The following is a 19903-nucleotide window of genomic DNA, read 5'->3' on the forward strand; positions in this document are numbered from 1 at the left end:
AATCTGTAATTTGCCTCTCCCAAACAGCCATTGGGGGTTTCTTGGCCATGAGTTTAAACGAACCAGTTTGTTAATTTTATTAGTTAAGCTGTTCACAATATCAGCTACACTAAATACCTTTTCACAGAGCTGGGATATGGAGTGCGCTTTGTCCATGTTTCATGTCCCCTTGCTCACGCAAGAGTTCATTTTGGAGCACAAAAGAGAACCTCTATACACCCCAGGGGGAAATCTTCCTGATCAACAAGTATGCTTTGATGAACACTTTAATCAATTAATCACACTAATGTGTCCACTGAAGCTTGCAGCCCCAGATCTTTTAAGTCTCAAAAAAACAGCCCATTTTGGTTCACACACATAGATCTTACAAACAGGATACTGTAAAGATAAAATATTCTCATAATACAAGAACTGTAAGACAGCAAATCCCATTCTCTGGCAGTAAATTCAAGGCCTGACATAAATTAAATTATGGAATTCACAACCATAAGATGTGATGGAGGCCATCAGCTTAGATAGCTTTAAAGGCAGAATAGACATATTTATGGACATATATCTGGAGGACCACATAGAATCACAGAGTTGGAAGGGCCCATTTAGGCCATCGAGTCCAACCCCTTGCTCAGTGCGGGACTCCAGTTTAAAGCATCCTTGACAGAGTCTCTGCAAGAATACCTCCAGTGATGGAAAGCCTACCCCACACCTGCTAGGACTTTGGTTCCACTGTCTGACTGCTCTGACTGTTAGGGAGTTTTTCCTGATGTTTAAACAAAACCTGTCTTCCTGTAACTTAAGCTTTAACGGTCTTGGATGATAGGGAACAGGTTGCAGCCCTCTTCTGTGTGACAACCCTTTAGGTACATGAAAGTGCTATCGTATCTCCCCTCAGTCTTCTCCTCTCAAGACTAGATATACCCATTTCCTTCCATTGTTCCTCTTAGGATATAGCTTCGAGGCCCCTGGTCATCCTCGTCATCTTTCTCTGAACTTGTTCCAATTTATCAAAATCCTTTTTAAACAGGTGTCCAGAACTGGACACAGTATTCGAGGCGAGGTCTGAGCAGTGCAGAGTAGAGTGGAACTATTACTTCCTGTGATTCTGAAACTACGCTTTTAGTGATGCAACCTAAAATAGTGTTTGCCTTTTTTGCATGTTCCCTATCCCTGATGTACACAGACAGTCAACATCTGAATATTACAAAACCATCTTGCTAGCTGTCGCTGCTGGAACAAAAGAATGTCCGACCAGATACACCACGGTCAGATCCAGCCAAGGTCCACTGTTTACATGTTTATGTTCTCTTACAAAATCATGGGCCACTAGAACAAAGCCAATCTATAAAGGTGCCTCGTGCTATTTCCTAAATCCTAAGGAGTCTTCTCTGCACAGGGATGTTAACGGACACATAACAGAGAGTTTCAAAGAGTCCACAGTTAAAATCTTTGAAATCAACTGAAACGTTCTTGCGATTCAGAATGGACTTTCAAGGCTGCAGGCTAGAATACAGGGTGTTTCAAAAAGATGAACCCGATTTGAAATCGCTGTATCTCTGCAACCACGAACCGCCCATGAATGAAACTCTTAGCACTTGAAAGAGTGGGGCATAGAGTTTCAAATGATTACCGCTAGATGCCTCTCTCAGCGCACAAACAGCACCACCACATTGGCACCTGCAGGTTCGACGTTTTCTAAATGACACACTGCCTCAATGTTGGATAGGCTGCATGGGACCCCAAGACTTGACGCTACACTCTTGGCCCCCAAGATCTCCAGACATCACACCCTGAGACTTTTTCTTGTGGGGATACGTCAAAGAACGTGTTTTTGTGCCACCATTAGCGACTAATCTGGATGACCTCAAAAACAGAATCACAGCAGCAGTGACTTCAGTGGAAGAAGACACTTTGAGAGGCGTTTGGGGCGAATCCAACTATCATCTCGATATTGTCCATACAGCAGGTGGAGGGCACCTAAAGCATTTATAAAATGGTTAGTAAAACTCGATAACTCATTAAACCATTCGTAACTTTTGGTGTAATTGTAACATGTTGCCATTGTGAAATATACTGCTTTGAAATTGGGTCCATCATTTTGAAACACCCTGTGTTTTCCCATGTGAAGGGCTCCCTGCATGAAGGAAACTGACGTACCAGAGACAAGCCTTATATTTCGTGACTCACCTGGCCCCCACAGGTGACTAGGAATTCCAGGCAGGCAGATAAGTGGGCCAGTGGAGGAGGGAGGGATCGCTCTGTCCTCCTCCATCAGTCCTCTTGGCAGAGGGCACTTTTGCTGACTAGCCTGCTAAGGGTGCAATCCGATGCGAGTTTAGACAGAAAAAGGTCCACAACTCCCAACATGCCCCAGCCAGCATAGTTGTAGGCCTTTTTTTCTGTCTAAACTTGCACAGGATTGTGCCTTAAGAGGCTACATGTGTTTCCATGCTAGCCATGGAGGAGGTAGCTTCTCTTCATAGAATAGTATAGTAGGGTTGGAAGGGGCCTACAAGACCATTGAGTCCAACCCCCTGCTCAATGCAGGAATCCAAGTCAGAGCATCCCTGACAGGTGGCTGTCCAGCCTCGTCTTGAATGCCTCCAGTGTGGGAGAGCCCACCACCTCCCTAGGTAATTGGTTCCATTGTCGTATTGCTCTAACAGTCAGGAAGTTTTTCCTGATGTTCAGCCAGAATCTGGCTTCCTGTAGCTTGAGCCCATTATTCAGTGTCCTGCAATCTGGGATGATCAAGAAGAGATCCTGGCCTTCTTCTCTGAGACAACCTTTCAAGTAAAATGGCCAGCATGGAAGAATAGGCTATTAGCCTCTTTGCAGGCTGGTAAAAAAGAAATGCAGACTATTATCTTTTTTTTTTGAGGGCTTGTTCACGCTGCTGCCATAGAGGAAACTATGCTGATGTGCTTTCCACATGCAGGAACATCTGCAACGGAGAACTCAAACAAGACATTCCCCAGCACTACCTCAAAGTTGAAATGGCCAAGCCTAAAGAGGGCTGAACCACATGATTCTAGACAGCTTTCCACAACCTGGCGCCCTCCAGATATGTTGGACCACAACTCCCATAATCCCCACCCACTAGCCATGCTGGATGGGAATTCTGGGAGTTGTGGTCCAACGCATCTGGAGGGCGCCAGGTTGGGAAAGGTAGGTTTTCATGGCTGTTTTTGTCGCTGTTCTAATTGTATTTATGTTTTCAGTGCTTTTAATACCTTAATAGTTGTGTGTTTCATTGTTGTACGGCACCTTGAGAGGGCTTCTGCCCTGAAAGGCAGACAATACTTTAAATAAATAAATTAAAGCTGATTTTAGGGAGCGCATGAACCAGCTCTTAGAAACCAGCTTCCGTTGCTCTACCTGGACAGCCTGTTGCTTGTCCTTAAACGTCCAGAGGCGGCCTTTAACACCTTGGCAATCCGAGGCGAGGGTTTGCAGCTCCACTTCTGCCAGAAGCAGCTGCTTCCGACAGCGCCAGTAGTTCAGCAACAGCTCAAAGAACTCGTGCCTGTCTTGGTGAGCGATGCTCCCGAACTCCTCCGCATAGGACTCAACGTTCTCCAGCCAGGAACACGGCTCAAAGACCTTCAGCTGCTCTTTGCTAAAAGGGGCCAGCTCCAGTTCAACTGGAATCTCAGGATAGAGTCTCCCCTTTGGTAACTGCGGTTTGATGGCAAGCCCCGGCAGCCGTTCGCAGAATAACTCCAGCGGCAGGTCTGAATACGGCGTTTGGAGACCGGCATTCTGAACGTGTTCTTTGACTTCTTTGGTAGGGACAGAGATGGTGGCAAGACCCTCTTCAGAAGAATGGGCGAGCAGTTGTTTTATATGGCGCACCTTCTCAATTTCTGGGTCCTGGGCACTTGCCATCGGTGCGGGTGTGCAAAAACTGCTGTCTTCCGAGGGGCCACTAGTTGCCATTTCAGCAGCATCTGCTTCCATGAGGTTCTGAGTACCAACTGTTTCTTCCCCAACATCTTTTCCCTCCTGCAGAGCTCCTGCTCTGAATTCTTCCGCCTGTGTTGAAGGTTTTGGCAGGGCAGTGACTGGGGATCCTTCCTTATCTAGGGTTAGCTCATTCAGTGGGACACCCTTCACATTTTCTCTTTCCCCAGCTTCGTTACAGAGCCTGGACTCTGGAAAATGTTCCACCTGGGGATCGCTGGATAGACTAGATCCTTCTTGATCTTTATCTGTACCAGGAAGGGACAGCTGAAATGGGACTGTCTCCTCATCACACTTTTTCTTCTTTTCCTAGTGGAAAGAAGAAGAGTAACATTAAGTTATCTGAGATCTGAGCAACAACAACAGTTGTGAGCTAGTAAATCCAGTCAAGGGACAACACCACCAGCTCTCTCCAAATTAGCAAGGGTGACTTCTCCTTCTCCTTTTAAGCCTTAAGTGACTAAGGATGCCATCCTATGCATGTTTAGACAGAAAAAAAGACCTATGCCCCAGCTAGGGATTCTAGCAGACATTTGTCTGGACTCATAACTTTTGTAGACTTATTTGCCAGTGAGCCAAATAAGAGAGTTCACACAAGTGGTTTTGACCTGCTTAGTTCATATCAGACTTTCAATTTTCAGTATCTGTGGAGTTTTAACTTATTTCCTTATTTTAGAGGTGTGTTTACCGGCCTTCACCGCCAGATCCCAGGGCAGTGGGCAACATGTTAAAACAACAGTAATTTAAATAACAGAATGCTAAAATAATACTAAAAACAGGAGAAGGTAATGTTCATGACAGTATTAAATATACTTAGAAGATCTAGGAAAAGTAAAATAATTTTGCCTAGGAGATAACAGAGTAGGTGCCAGAAAAAAAAGTCCTTGGGGAGGGAGCCGCAGAGACAGGGTGCCACAGGTGAGAGCACCTTCTCTGCTCACCCCCCACCTCACCTGATGGTGGGGGCAACTGGAGGAGAGTATGAGCAGACAATCTTAGCATGTGAGCAGGTTGATATAGGACTAGGTTATAAGGAGGATTTCTTTGTCCCTTGGTGCCAACTGGTGTCTTTAAGAGGCAACATTATTTTTGGTTGAGAAGTGTGCTCTTACACACTTCCTATTCACTTGAAAGGGGCTTGCATCCTGAAGGTGCAGGTACAAGGTGTGTGCAAGAAGGAGCTTCCAACTGCAGGGTTGGATCCAGAATCTTCCTTCCAAAAGAGAAAGAGACCTTCTGCAAGAGGAACAGTTCTGCTCACAGAAGGTCCCTCTGCCTGATTTCGGGGGGCGGGGGGGTCCTTCTCTACAGACACCACAGCTCAGCCCATTCAGTAGGGTCTCCTGGCTCTGTGTAACATTTTGGAGGGAGCACTGTGGGAAGGAGCAGGTCGGGAAGCTCACTTCCATGAGCACGCTTGATCCAGCTTAAATCTGGATCCAACCCAAGGATTTTATTGATTCATTTTAATTCTTGCTTGGGCCACAGGCCATTGGCATACAAATCAACTAAAACAGATTAAGTCAAATACAACATAAAACAAAAGTCTAAAATGCTTAAAACTAAAGTAGTCTCACAATACATTATTTAAAATTCATTTATACCTGCAATATTAAAATGAATAAATATAATCTAAGAATTAAAACAGGTAAAAGGCTGTTAAATCAGGGCATCCCCAAAACAATCAACTGCATTATCAAGAATAAATTTTGCATGAATTCTTCATGCTGCCAAAGCAAAGAGAGAGAGACCTTGTGAGTTACAATGGTGTCTATATCAGACAAAAGATTAAAAAATCTTCTCTGTAACAGTATTACAGTACAAAATTTGAACCTTGGTTCAGAATATAGGGGGCAGGACAGCAAATAATGTGGTAAGTCTTCAATCTCTGGAGCACCATAAATACATAAATGTTGAGCCAAAGGACTTTGGGAATATCTGCCACCACTCATGGCTGTTGACATAGTTTGAAAACTATGAGCTGTAAAAAGCTTGCGTCAGGCTTTTATGACACCATCCTCTGGCCTTATTCATTGAATTTTACATTCAATATTCCATTCATCATCATCTTCCACTGGTAATGCACCCGCGTTTTCCTACCACTCCTTCTGTCTTTCTCTTACTACAGAAAATCCATTAAAAAGGAAAAGATGGAATAGCTGCGCAACGCCTTCAGATTAGAAGCGCGAGGAGCCCTCCAGCTGGAATCACCCATAAGATCGCAACATGCATTCTACATCAATGAATTCGACTTCAAAATATCGGAAATGGGTTGGATCTCAGCTACTACAAGCGGACACTGTTTTCCTACCTTCTCCTTCCCATTGCTGCCACATTCTCCCCACCACCATCACCACCCAAAAAAGCCGCTCCTGAGGGTCAGGAGACCCTCAGATCATTGTGGGCTGGGTCAAAGATCAGGACACAAGAGCAGAAGTATCTTCCATTCACACAAGAACACATTTAGATCCAAGCCACAGATTAATATTTATATATTTATTACATTTATATCCTGCCTTTTTTCCTCAAGGAACCCAAGGCGGCGTACATTATCCTCCTCCTCTCCATTATATCCTCACAACAACAACCCTGGGAGGTAGGTTGGCCTGAGAATCTGTGACTGGCCCAAATATGCCCCCTTTTAATTGCCTGATCGGTTTTTGGGGATTTTTTTGTCCTTGTAATGGCCAACCGTACATGTGTATGTTTTAAATAAGCCCCCTTTTAAGCCATTTTATTTGGAGGGTTTGGCCTTTAACTGCCAGCCCATTCTGTCTGTATTTTAATTTGCCAGTTTATTTTGCTGCTTCCATTGTTTGTTAGCGTAGGGTTTTTTTAAATGTTTTATTGTGTCTTTAGTGTTTTTACTGTACGCAACCTTGACGCTGTTGCAGCAAATGGGATAAAAATGCCTCCTATAAACAACCTTCCCTCTTTCTTCTGCGGCTATCTCGACTCCCAGTCCAACACTCTAGCCACTACACCACACTGGTTCTGTTTAGCTCCCCTCATCATGAAATACTTCCCCAGTTAATGAAAACATTTTTTTTTAAGATGAGGAACCAACACACGGGATGTGAGCCAAGAGCCTAAGGAGATGCCATGTGAGAGTCACACTATTCCAAAGTATGGAGGTCAGCTGAAGCCAAACAGCACCGCTGCTCTGACAGGCACACAGAAGAGCACACTTAACCCCTTTTTAGGCAGAAAAATAACCCTGACCCACAAAGGCAGCGGGCCTTCACAAACCACCATGGCATTTCAACTAGAGCTGTGCACACACGGCCTCTCAAAATTCTCCAGCCTATTTGCAGGCAGAGAAATTGGGGGGACAATTTCACCTAGGGGAGCAGAAATTCTCCAGCAGTTTCTCACAGATAGGGCTCACTACTGGCAGAGGTTGTAGCACAGCTTCTTTCTTTTCTCCTAAGGGTTTTCGGTTTATTGCACTGCTTCTGTAGGTGGCAACAGCATCAACTGTGGCTTCCACTCTCTTGAGGCAGAATGTTGAATTTCTTTTGGTGACATTTTTGAGCTTCCCTAAGCACTGCGAGGTGGCTGAGAGTGCTGTGTGTGTTTTCTCTACCTAATACACATTTTTCCATGGCTCTGCAGCCTCCGAGGCCACCTGCACTTCCTGGACTGAAAAAGCCCCATGGGAGGAATTGCCTCATGATGCTTGCCTCACGATGGCTTTAACTGAAGGGCAGGAAGCCAAGAAGGCTACAGGCTGCCACAGAGATTACTGTACAATGACAGGCAGGACACGCATGCACACTCCTTAGCCACCTCACAAGTAACATAAGCCAATCCCTGACAATTTCTCCAAAATTTCTCCTCCTTTGAATTTCTTTCCGAAAGCGATTCCCTTTCTATCAAGTTGAATGAGAATGGTCGTAAAACATGTGGGAGAACTTTTCAGCACAGCATTAATTTCAGCACAGAATCTATTCCAGGGTGCCCATCAGATTCCAAAGAAACTAAGCATTCATTTCTTTAAACCAGCCTTTCCTAATTCCATGTCCTCCAGATGTTTTGGACAGCTGCCAGTATTCCTGATCCTTAGCCATGCTGGCCGGGGCTGATGGGGATTGATGTCCAAAACATCTGGAGGGCACCAAGTTGGGGGAGGTTACTTTAAATAAAGAGTAAGCTTCTAGACCTCAAGAATGCAGACATGTGCTTATGAAAGCAAAGACAGTAACCACACTAAGGGACTTTTACTCCTCTTTACAACAGAATTTGGAAAGCAGCTCTCCAGCCACATCAACCCCTTTCTCCCCTTTGCTTTCTTTTCTTCCAGTCACTTTCTGATATTCTGCCGGGGGAGGGGGGGATTGTGAGGGTGGCAGGTGGGGAACACCAGCAGATCTACATGCAACTCAAAGTAGCCCACCAGACAAATGAGCTCCTGACCAGGGTTCTATATGTCCCTACCCAAGAAACCTTTAGCTTTTCTCTTTCCTTCATACTTTTCTAGCAGGACTACCAATGGAGGCTGATGGGTCTGATGTCAGTGACACCATGAATCCTATCCGGGCTTCAATCAGAACCAGTCAGAACTATATGGATAGCTCTTTTAGAGTTCTGACTGGTTCTGACAGAAACCAAGAGGGGATGCACCGCCCCACTGAAATTGGAGCCACCAGCCTCCACTGAACTCTTTGCCATCCACTTTCTTGGCCTCAAAACCCACCTTTTCCCCAAAGACCTTGGCTTCAGCCCTTAATCTCCTTCCCAGCTGAAAAAAAGCCTCTGAACAGGCAAGTGCATTTCTTTGTCTGTCCCTGCCTTGGTGCACCCTCTGCCCTGGCCTCTCCCATCCCTCCCCTCTGCTTTGTGGGCTCCCAACCTGCCAACATCTTGATTGTTGCTTCTACAGGGCAAATATCCAACTCCTTTGCTCATGAAACTCTGCGAAGTGCCATGAGCCTCAATGGATAACAACAACTACTGCCTTACTAGGACTCCTCTTGATCTTTCCATCACCTGATGCTTACTGAGTCTGGAGTATCGACCCATGACAACCCTAGCAACGTTACGTGCTTTGATCTCCATGCCCCTCTTGGATTGCCAGCCTCATGTCTTCAGCAGTGGCCGACCTGCCAGCCATCTACGAGCTCGAATGGGACAAAGGTGACAACAAAAGATCCTCTCTTGCTTTTCTCCATCACCTGGTATTCACAGGTATACTGTCTCTGACCACTGAGGCTCCACTGACTTAGCATGGCTGTTCTATCTAAAAGAGGTAAGTGCCCTATCACAGCTAATAGCCTGTTCTATCTAAAGTTGATGGTAAGCCCTTGATGGCAGCCTTCCCCAACTGAGCACCTCCAAAGATGTGTTCGATCCCAACTTCCTTCACCCATAGCCTGCACAGCCAACTCTGTTAATCCGTGCCATCTCTGTTCCACAGACTGTCAGGCGTCTTTGATTCCATCATCTGCTCACTAACGGAATTGGATTTTTTTTTACCAGCATTTCATTCTACTTGGATGAATTCGCATTAGCAAAGTGCGCACTTGTGCATTAGTGAATGCAAATTAGCACTAATGCACATAAGCGCTACTGCAAAGCAGCGCAAATCCCCCCGAAGTGAAGAATTGGTTCGCAAGTCCTTGAAATCCACGTGACTCAGAAAAAGTCGGTCCACTGCCGATTCCACAGGTCAGAGTCACAAAAATCCAAACTTATTTGAATCTGTTGTGAATTTCTCTAACATCTAAGCCCAACACATCCAGAAGGAGCCCAGTTGGGGAAAGCTGCTCTAAAGAAAGGCCTGTGTGAATCACATGTCCTCTACAGCATCTGGAACCAGGCAGAAGCTACTGCTTGTGTCAACGTGCATGCACATGTGATGGTAGGAAGAGCTCTTATACTGCAAAGACCAGTGAGGGGCTGCAGCATATCAACTGTGCACACAAGGATACACTACAGTATCCTTGTAAGTGAGGCTCAGCCAGCCAGCACTGGTGGTGGAGAGCAGGGGTTCTGCCTTCGCTGCAGATGTGCAGTACTTTGCCATCCATTCACACTGAAGAACATACAGAGGTACAGCTCAAGGACATAATTGGAGAGACAGAATAGACCTTCCCTTCATGGATCACTGCCTTGGTGCGGCGAAGGGGCTTGCGTAACTCAGTGAAGCCAGAAGCTATGCTGTGTAGGGCCACCCAAGACGGACAGGTCATGGCGGAGAGTTCTGACAAAATGTGGTCCACTGGAGAAGGAAATGGCAACCCACTCCAGGATTCTTGCCAGGAAAACCCCATGGCACGTAGCACAAGGCTAAAAGACATGACGCCGGAAGATGAGCCCCTCAGGTTGGAAGGTGTCCAATATACTACTGGGGAAGAGCAGAGGGAATTTCCAAGTAGCGCCAGAAAGAGTGAAGCAGATAGGCCAAAGCTGAAAGGACACTCAGCTGTGGATGCGTCTGGTGGTGAAAAGAAAATCCGATGCTGTAAAGAACAATGTTGTTTAGGAACCTGGAATGTAAGATCAATGAATCAAGGTAAGCTGGAGGTGGTCAAACATGAGATGGCAAGATTGAACATCGACATCTTGGGAATCAGCAAACTAAAATGGACAAGCAAGGGCAAATTTAATTCAGGTGACCATTATATCTACTACTGTGGGCAAGAATCCCTTAGAAGAAATGGAGTAGTGCTCATAGTCAAAAAAAGGGTGGGAAAAGCAGTACTGGGGTACAATCTCAAAAACGATAGAATGACCTCAATACAAATCCAAGGCAAACCATTCAACATCACAGTAATTCAAGTCTATGCCCCAACCACTGAGGCCGAAGAAGCTGAGGTTGATCGGTTCTATGAAGACCTACAACACCTTCTAGAACTAACACCAAAAACAGATGTCCTCTTCATCATAGGGGACTGAAATGCTAAAGTAGGAAGTCAAGAAATCACCGGGATAACAGGCAAGCATGGCCTCGGTGTACAAAATGAAGCAGGACAAAGGCTAATAGAGTCTTGCCAAGAGAACACGCTGATCATAGCAAACACTCTTTTCCAACAGCACAAGAGGCGACTGTACACATGGACATCACAAGATGGTCAATATCGAAATCAGATTGATTATGTCCTTTGCAGCCAAAGATGGAGAAGCTCTATACAGTCAGTCAAAACAAGACCTGGAGCTGACCGTGGCTCAGATCATGAGCTGCTTCTTGCAAAATTTCGGCTTAAATTGAAGAACGTTGGGAAAACCACTAAACCATTCAGGTATGACCTAAATCATATCCCTTATGAATATACAGTGGAGGTGAGGAATAGATTTCAGGGATTAGACCTGATAGAGTGCCTGAGGAACTATGGACGGAGGTCCGTAACATTGTTCAGGGGGCAGCAACTCAATCCATCCCAAAGAAAAAGAAATGCAAGAAAGCCAAGTGGCTGTCTGATGAGGCTTTACAAGAAGCTGAGGAAAGAAGGGAAGCAAAAAGCAAGGGAGGAAGGGGAAGATATATCCAACTGAATGCAGAGTTCCAGAGAATAGCAAAGAGAGACAAGAAAGCCTTCTTAAATGAACAATGCAAAGAAATGGAGGAAAACAACAGAATGGGAAAGACTAGAGATCTCTTCAAGAAAATCAGAGATATCAAGGGAACGTTTTGTGCAAAGACGGGCATGATAAAGGACAAAGAAGGCAGGGACCTCACAGAAGCAGATGAGATTAAGAAGAGGTGGAAAGAATACACAGAAGAACTATACAGGAAAGATCTGATTGTCCCTGATAGCCATGATAGTGCGATCACTGAACTTGAGCCAGACATCCTCGAGAGTGAAGTCAAGTGGGCCTTAGGAAGCATTACTAACAACAAAGCTAGCAGAGATGACGGTATTCCAGCTGAGCTATTTAAAATCCTAAAAGATGATGCTGTTAAAGTGCTGCACTCAATATGCCAACACATTTGAAACACTCAGCAGTGGCCACAAGACTGGAAAAGGTCAGTTTACATTCCAATTCCAAAGAAGGGCAATGCCAAAGAGTGTTCAAACTACCGTACAATTGCGCTCATTTCACATGCCAGCAAGGTGATGCTCAAAATCCTACAAGCTAGGCTTCAGCAGCATGTGAACCGAGAACTACCGGAAGTACAAGCTGGGTTTCGAAGAGGCAGAGGAACTAGAGATCAAATCGCCAACATTCGCTGGATCATGGAGAAAGCAAGAGTATTCCAGAAAAACGTCTATTTCTGCTTCATTGACTACGCTAAAGCCTTTGATTGTGTGGGTCATAACAAACTGTGACAAATTCTTCAAGAGATGGGAGTACCAGACCACCTCACCTGTCTCCTGAGAAACCTGTACAAGGGTCAAGAAGCAACAGTAAGAACCAGACATGGAACAACCGATTGGTTCAAAATTGGGAAAGGAGTACGACAAGGCTGTATATTGTCGCCCTGCTTATTTAACTTAGATGCAGGGCACATCATGAGAAACGCCGGGTTGGATGAATCACAGGTCGGAATTAAGATTGCTGGGAGAATTATCAACAACCTCAGAAATGCAGACGATACCACCCTAATGGCAGAAAGTGAAGAGGATCTAAGGAGCCTCTTGTTGAGGGTGAAAGAAGACAGTGCAAAAGCTGGTTTGAAACTCAACATTAAAAAACCTAACATCATGGCATCTGGCCCTATCACTTCCTGGCATATACAGGGGAAAGAAATGGAAGCAGTGACAGATTTTATTTTCTTGGGGTCCAAGATCACCGCAGACGGTGACTGTAGCCATGAAATTAAAAGACACTTGCTCCTTGGGAGGAAAGCTATGGCCAACCTAGACAGCATAGTAAGAAGCAGAGACATCACCTTGCCGACAAAGGTCCGTATAATCAAAGCTATGGTTTTCCCAGTAGTAACGCATGGCTGTGAGAGCTGGACTATAAGGAAGGCTGAGCACTGAATAATTGATGCTTTCGAACTGTGGTGCTGGAGAAGGCTCTTACGAGTCCCCTGGACTGCAAGGAGGTCAAATCAGTCAATCCTAAAGGAAATCAACCCTGAGTGCTCATTGGAAGGACAGATACTGAAGCTGAAACTCAAATATTTTGGCCACCTAATGCGAAGAGAAAAGACACTGGAAAAGACCCTGAGCTGGGAAAGATTGAAGGCAAAAGGAGAAGGGGACGGCAGAGGATGAGATGGCTAGATAGCATCACCGATGCAATGAATATGAACTTGAGCACGCTCCAGGAGAGAGCGCAGGACAGGAAGGCCTGGCGTGCTGTGGTCCATGGGATCACGAAGAGTTGGACACGACTGAGCAACTGAACAACAACAGAATAGAGCTACTCTTCTGCCCCTAGTCACGTATATGTTAGAAACTCGCTAATACAGAGATAATAAACGGGGCTGGAAGCCTCCTGGGGACTGGAGGGGATATCTTTGCTCTTTTCCCTTGTCCTTGTACCTCTTCCCTGGCCTCTCCCGCTTCAGTAAGTTCCAGCTTTGTTAGCTGTACAAGAATTGTCAAATATGCATACCTCCAAGAATCAAGGTACGAGAACGTCTCTGTTCTTGCACACAAATGTAAAAGTGCCTTTCTGGCACTGTTTTGGGAAGGCAGCATGGAAGCAGATAAGAACATAAGAACAGTCCTGCTGAATCAGGCCAAAGGCCTATCTAGACCAGTATTCTGTTCATACCAACTGGCTGCCTGTGGAAAATCCACAAGTAGGACATGAATGCAACAGCGCCCACCTACTCGTTTTCCCCAGTAACTGGTACAACTAAGGCATACTGCCTCCAACACAGGAGGGAATATATAGCCATTGTGACTAATAGCCATTGATATCCTCTGTGAACTTGCCTAATCCCCTTTTAAAGCCATTCAAATTGGTGGCCATTACTACATCCTGCAGTAGTAAATCCCATAGTTTAATTATGTGCTGTGTGGAGAAATGCTTCCTTTTATCTGTCCTGAATCTCCCACCATTCAGCTTTATGGGATGACCCCAAGTTCTAGAGAGAAAGTGTCTCCCTAACCATTTTCTCCACACCACGCATAATTTCATACACCCTCACTTGCTTTTTTTTTTTTTTTTTTACCTAAACAGTTTCTAGTGCATTTGACAAATGTCAAACAAGAGCACAGGGCAGAGAAGAGGGAGGGAGGTTTTTTTTTCTGTTTTACTCTTGCTATTGCCCTAAATATTTAATGCCCCAAAAGAAATCCTGTCAGTTTACAAGAGCAGCGGGGAGAAAGAGCAGAAAAGTTGGAACACTGCACTCCTTACACTTGTACATTTGCCTGGGTTCATTGCTGCCTCAAGTGAGAAAGGAAAATAGCCACCCACACAAAACATTCCCGAAAACCTGGCAGCCATGTTTCTCCAAAGCACTTTCTTGCAGTGAAGTAGCTTGTGCCAATTTTGGCAGCCACGACAGTTGCTGTTCTCCATCCACAAGCAATGGAGCAGTTGCATTTAGCATACTGTGTACAGTTCCGGTCGCCCCATTTCAAAACAGACATCACACAACTGGGAATGTTGCACAAAAGGGCAACAACAAGACGATAAAGCATCTGGGGGCTTTCAGTTAAGAAAAAAAAGGCAGCTTAAGGTGAACATGCCAGACATGTTCCTAAGATGACACACAAAGCGAAGACAGTGGAGAGAGAGAGAAGTGTTCCTCCTTCTCTCAGAATACTAGAAATTGGAGTCATCCAATGGATCCGACTGGCAGAGGATTCAGAACCAACAAGGAAGTTACTTCTGCACATAACACATAATGAATTTAAGAAATGCTGCCACATGTGGCCATGGACACTGACTTAAATGGCAATAAAAGGAGTTTAGACAAATCCACGGAAAAGGGATCTATCGATGGTTACAAGTCATGACGCCTATGCACAAACCCCACATTCAGAGGAAACCCATCAGTGAAGACCATTCGCTGGGGAGTGACGGCATGAAAGGGCTGTTGCCCCCACATATTGCTTTTGGGCTTGCCACGAGGCACCTGGTTGACATTGTGGGGAACAGGATGCTGGACTGGGCAAACCTTTGACTTGATCCAGCACAGGTCTTCCAATGGAGGGTGAGAAGAAATCTACCATCAGCTCTTAGCCAAGATAGCTAAATGGAGCCCCCAAATTCAGGGGCAGTCTACCTCAGGGGCAATGTTAGTCCTACTTAAAGCAGACCCACTGAAATGAATGGGGATTAAGTTAATCACGAGTAACTTAAGACCCATTCACTTCAGTGGGTCTGCTCTAAGTAGGACTAACATTGGATACATCCCAACAAGGACAAAACAAATCAGTCAGCCACCGTGAGAAAGAAGATGCTGGACTACACAGGCCATTGGTCTGGTCCAGCAGACGGGCTCTGATGATGATGGAGGAGAAGGAGAAAACTGCACCAGCAATTAGCCAGGAGCTTCCCCAACCTGGTATTAAATGACACTTCCCATTCTCCTGCCAGCCAGGTGTCTTGAGCTACACTTCGCATTCTCCCCCAGTCAGGTGTCTCAGACTACACTTCCCATTCTCCCCCCACCAGGTGTCTTGGACTACACTTCCCATTCGCCAGCCAGGTGTCTTGAGCTACACTTCCCATTCTCCCCCCACCAGGTGTCTCAGACTACACTTCCCAATCCCCCGCCAGCCAGGTGTCTCAGACTACACTTCCAATTCCCCCCCCACCAGGTGTCTCAGACTACACTTCCCATTCCCCCCCCCACCAGGTGTCTCAGACTACACTTCCCAATCCCCCGCCAGCCAGGTGTCTCAGACTACACTTCCAATTCCCCCCCCACCAGGTGTCTCAGACTACACTTCCCATTCCCCCCCCCACCAGGTGTCTCAGACTACACTTCCCATTCCCCCCCCCACCAGGTGTCTCAGACTACACTTCCCATTCCCCCCCCCACCAGGTGTCTCAGACTACACTTCCCAATCCCCCGCCAGCCAGGTGTCTCAGACTACACTTCCAATTCCCCCCCCACCAGGTGTCTCAGACTACACTTCCAATTCCCCCCCCACCAGGTGTCTCAGACTACACTTCCCATTCCCCCCCCCACCAGGTGTCTCAGACTACACTTCCCATTCCCCCCCCCACCAGGTGTCTCAGACTACACTTCCCATTCTCCCCCCACCAGGTGTCTCAGACTACACTTCCCAATCCCCCGCCAGCCAGGTGTCTCAGACTACACTTCCAATTCCCCCCCCACCAGGTGTCTCAGACTACACTTCCCATTCCCCCCCCACCAGGTGTCTCAGACTACACTTCCCATTCCCCCCCCCACCAGGTGTCTCAGACTACACTTCCCATTCCCCCCCCACCAGGTGTCTCAGACTACACTTCCCATTCCCCCCCCACCAGGTGTCTCAGACTACACTTCCAATTCCCCCCCCCACCAGGTGTCTCAGACTACACTTCCCATTCCCCCCCCACCAGGTGTCTCAGACTACACTTCCCATTCCCCCCCCCACCAGGTGTCTCAGACTACACTTCCCATTCCCCCCCCCACCAGGTGTCTCAGACTACACTTCCCATTCCCCCCCCCACCAGGTGTCTCAGACTACACTTCCCATTCCCCCCCCACCAGGTGTCTCAGACTACACTTCCCATTCCCCCCCCACCAGGTGTCTCAGACTACACTTCCCATTCCCCCCCCACCAGGTGTCTCAGACTACACTTCCCATTCCCCCGCCAGCCAGGTGTCTCAGACTACACTTCCCATTCCCCCCCCACCAGGTGTCTCAGACTACACTTCCCATTCCCCCCCCACCAGGTGTCTCAGACTACACTTCCCATTCCCCCCCCCACCAGGTGTCTCAGACTACACTTCCCATTCCCCCCCCCACCAGGTGTCTCAGACTACACTTCCCATTCCCCCCCCCACCAGGTGTCTCAGACTACACTTCCCATTCCCCCCCCCACCAGGTGTCTCAGACTACACTTCCCATTCCCCCCCCCACCAGGTGTCTCAGACTACACTTCCCATTCCCCCCCCCACCAGGTGTCTCAGACTACACTTCCCATTCCCCCCCCCACCAGGTGTCTCAGACTACACTTCCCATTCCCCCCCCCACCAGGTGTCTCAGACTACACTTCCCATTCCCCCCCCACCAGGTGTCTCAGACTACACTTCCCATTCCCCCCCCACCAGGTGTCTCAGACTACACTTCCCATTCCCCCCCCCACCAGGTGTCTCAGACTACACTTCCCATTCTCCCCCCACCAGGTGTCTCAGACTACACTTCCCAATCCCCCGCCAGCCAGGTGTCTCAGACTACACTTCCAATTCCCCGCCAGCCAGGTGTCTCAGACTACACTTCCAATTCCCCCCCCGCCAGGTGTCTCAGACTACACTTCCCATTCCCCCCCCCACCAGGTGTCTCAGACTACACTTCCCATTCCCCCCCACCAGGTGTCTCAGACTACACTTCCCATTCCCCCCCCCACCAGGTGTCTCAGACTACACTTCCCATTCCCCCCCCCACCAGGTGTCTCAGACTACACTTCCCATTCCCCCCCCCACCAGGTGTCTCAGACTACACTTCCCATTCCCCCCCCACCAGGTGTCTCAGACTACACTTCCCATTCCCCCCCCCACCAGGTGTCTCAGACTACACTTCCCATTCCCCCCCCCACCAGGTGTCTCAGACTACACTTCCCATTCCCCCCCCACCAGGTGTCTCAGACTACACTTCCCATTCCCCCGCCAGCCAGGTGTCTCAGACTACACTTCCCATTCCCCCGCCAGCCAGGTGTCTCAGACTACACTTCCCATTCCCCCGCCAGCCAGGTGTCTCAGACTACACTTCCCATTCCCCCCCCCGCCAGGTGTCTCAGACTACACTTCCCATTCCCCCCCCCACCAGGTGTCTCAGACTACACTTCCCATTCCCCCCCCACCAGGTGTCTCAGACTACACTTCCCATTCCCCCCCCCACCAGGTGTCTCAGACTACACTTCCCATTCCCCCCCCCACCAGGTGTCTCAGACTACACTTCCCATTCCCCCCCCCACCAGGTGTCTCAGACTACACTTCCCATTCCCCCCCCACCAGGTGTCTCAGACTACACTTCCCATTCCCCCCCCACCAGGTGTCTCAGACTACACTTCCCATTCCCCCCCCACCAGGTGTCTCAGACTACACTTCCCATTCTCCCCCCACCAGGTGTCTCAGACTACACTTCCCAATCCCCCGCCAGCCAGGTGTCTCAGACTACACTTCCAATTCCCCCCCCACCAGGTGTCTCAGACTACACTTCCCATTCCCCCCCCCACCAGGTGTCTCAGACTACACTTCCCATTCCCCCCCCCACCAGGTGTCTCAGACTACACTTCCCATTCCCCCCCCCACCAGGTGTCTCAGACTACACTTCCCATTCCCCCCCCCACCAGGTGTCTCAGACTACACTTCCCATTCCCCCCCCCACCAGGTGTCTCAGACTACACTTCCCATTCCCCCCCCCACCAGGTGTCTCAGACTACACTTCCCATTCCCCCCCCACCAGGTGTCTCAGACTACACTTCCCATTCCCCCCCCACCAGGTGTCTCAGACTACACTTCCCATTCCCCCCCCCACCAGGTGTCTCAGACTACACTTCCCATTCCCCCCCCCACCAGGTGTCTCAGACTACACTTCCCATTCCCCCGCCAGCCAGGTGTCTCAGACTACACTTCCCATTCCCCCCCCCACCAGGTGTCTCAGACTACACTTCCCATTCCCCCCCCCACCAGGTGTCTCAGACTACACTTCCCATTCCCCCCCCCACCAGGTGTCTCAGACTACACTTCCCATTCCCCCCCCCACCAGGTGTCTCAGACTACACTTCCCATTCCCCCCCCACCAGGTGTCTCAGACTACACTTCCCATTCCCCCGCCAGCCAGGTGTCTCAGACTACACTTCCCATTCCCCCCCACCAGGTGTCTCAGACTACACTTCCCATTCCCCCCCCACCAGGTGTCTCAGACTACACTTCCCATTCCCCCCCCCCACCAGGTGTCTCAGACTACACTTCCCATTCCCCCCCCACCAGGTGTCTCAGACTACACTTCCCATTCCCCCCCACCAGGTGTCTCAGACTACACTTCCCATTCCCCCGCCAGCCAGGTGTCTCAGACTACGGCTCCGATCCTTCCCCCCCCTCAGGCCAGGTGTCTGGGACTACCCTCCCCATCCTCCCCAAGCCAGGTGCCTCGGACTACATTCCCCGCCGGCTGGGGACGCTGGCGCTGCAGTCCGAGGCCTCCGGGGGCGCCCGCCTGGAGGGCCGGGAGGGCGCGGCGCCCGCCGGCTCGGTCACCTTGGCTCTGCCCCGGCCGGCCTTGGCCCGGCTCCGGGGCTTCACGGCCTCCGCCATCCCGCCGCGGCCGCCCTTCCCTTCCGCGTCGCCGGTTGCGCGGCGGCGCCCCTCCGCCCGCGACAGCGCGGGGTCACGTGGCCGTGGCCGCGGCCGCGCCCCTCCCGGGCCATAGAGCTAGGGCCGCCCGGAACGTAGAGGCCCGCGCCCACTGTCCGGCCGACTCAATCTCCGCAAAACGAGGCGCAAGCGTCCGGGACCCGCAGGTCTCTTCCTCAGCCTGTATGGGCTTTGGGGTCTTTCTTGCGGCCTTGGGGCGGAGGGGGCTTCATAGGAAATCGACAGGTTTTCAGTAGAGCCTTTTCCCCTCTAAACATGCTTAGGGTCGCACCCTGAATATTCCAGGGTGGGCACAACCGCCTTGCGCTGACCCTCCAGACGTGCATCGGCCCGCACACGTGTGCTTTCTTTTCTGTCTTCGGTCTTCTTTGAATAAGGACGTGAATGCTCAGGACAAGCTGTGCCGTCTTCTTCGCCAAAATGTGCGGGGTGCACATCCGTTGCGCAGCTTTGTCGTCCTCGCTGTTCCTGGATTTTTCTGTGCCTGTCATCCCGTCTCGCTTTCCGAGTTGTCGTAAACTACCCCCTTTCACCATCAGCTCC

At 48.9% G+C, this 19903-nt stretch overlaps 1 protein-coding gene across 2 annotated transcripts in view; it reads right to left on the reverse strand.

Annotated features, from left to right (window-relative positions):
* The window catches only part of EPG5 (ectopic P-granules 5 autophagy tethering factor), an 88278-nt gene extending 68883 nt beyond the window's left edge, over positions 1 to 19395 (reverse strand). The window contains exons 1-2 of one of the 2 annotated variants that reach the window (XM_084832846.1): positions 19244 to 19395; positions 3373 to 4266 (exon numbers count right to left, since the gene is read on the reverse strand). In XM_084832846.1, coding sequence (XP_084688972.1) covers positions 3373 to 4266; positions 19244 to 19300 — 951 coding nt within the window. In that variant the 5' untranslated portion in view covers positions 19301 to 19395. Of the gene's footprint in view, positions 1 to 3227; positions 3346 to 3372; positions 4267 to 19243 lie in introns of those variants that run through there. The other variant, XM_084832847.1, reaches the window with a different exon arrangement.
* Positions 19396 to 19903: the final 508 nt, after the last annotated feature.

Source organism: Heloderma suspectum, chromosome 2 (assembly GCF_057233095.1).
Source record: "Heloderma suspectum isolate Gila_16-S chromosome 2, 16-S_ref, whole genome shotgun sequence".
Taxonomy (NCBI): Eukaryota; Metazoa; Chordata; class Lepidosauria; order Squamata; family Helodermatidae; genus Heloderma; species Heloderma suspectum.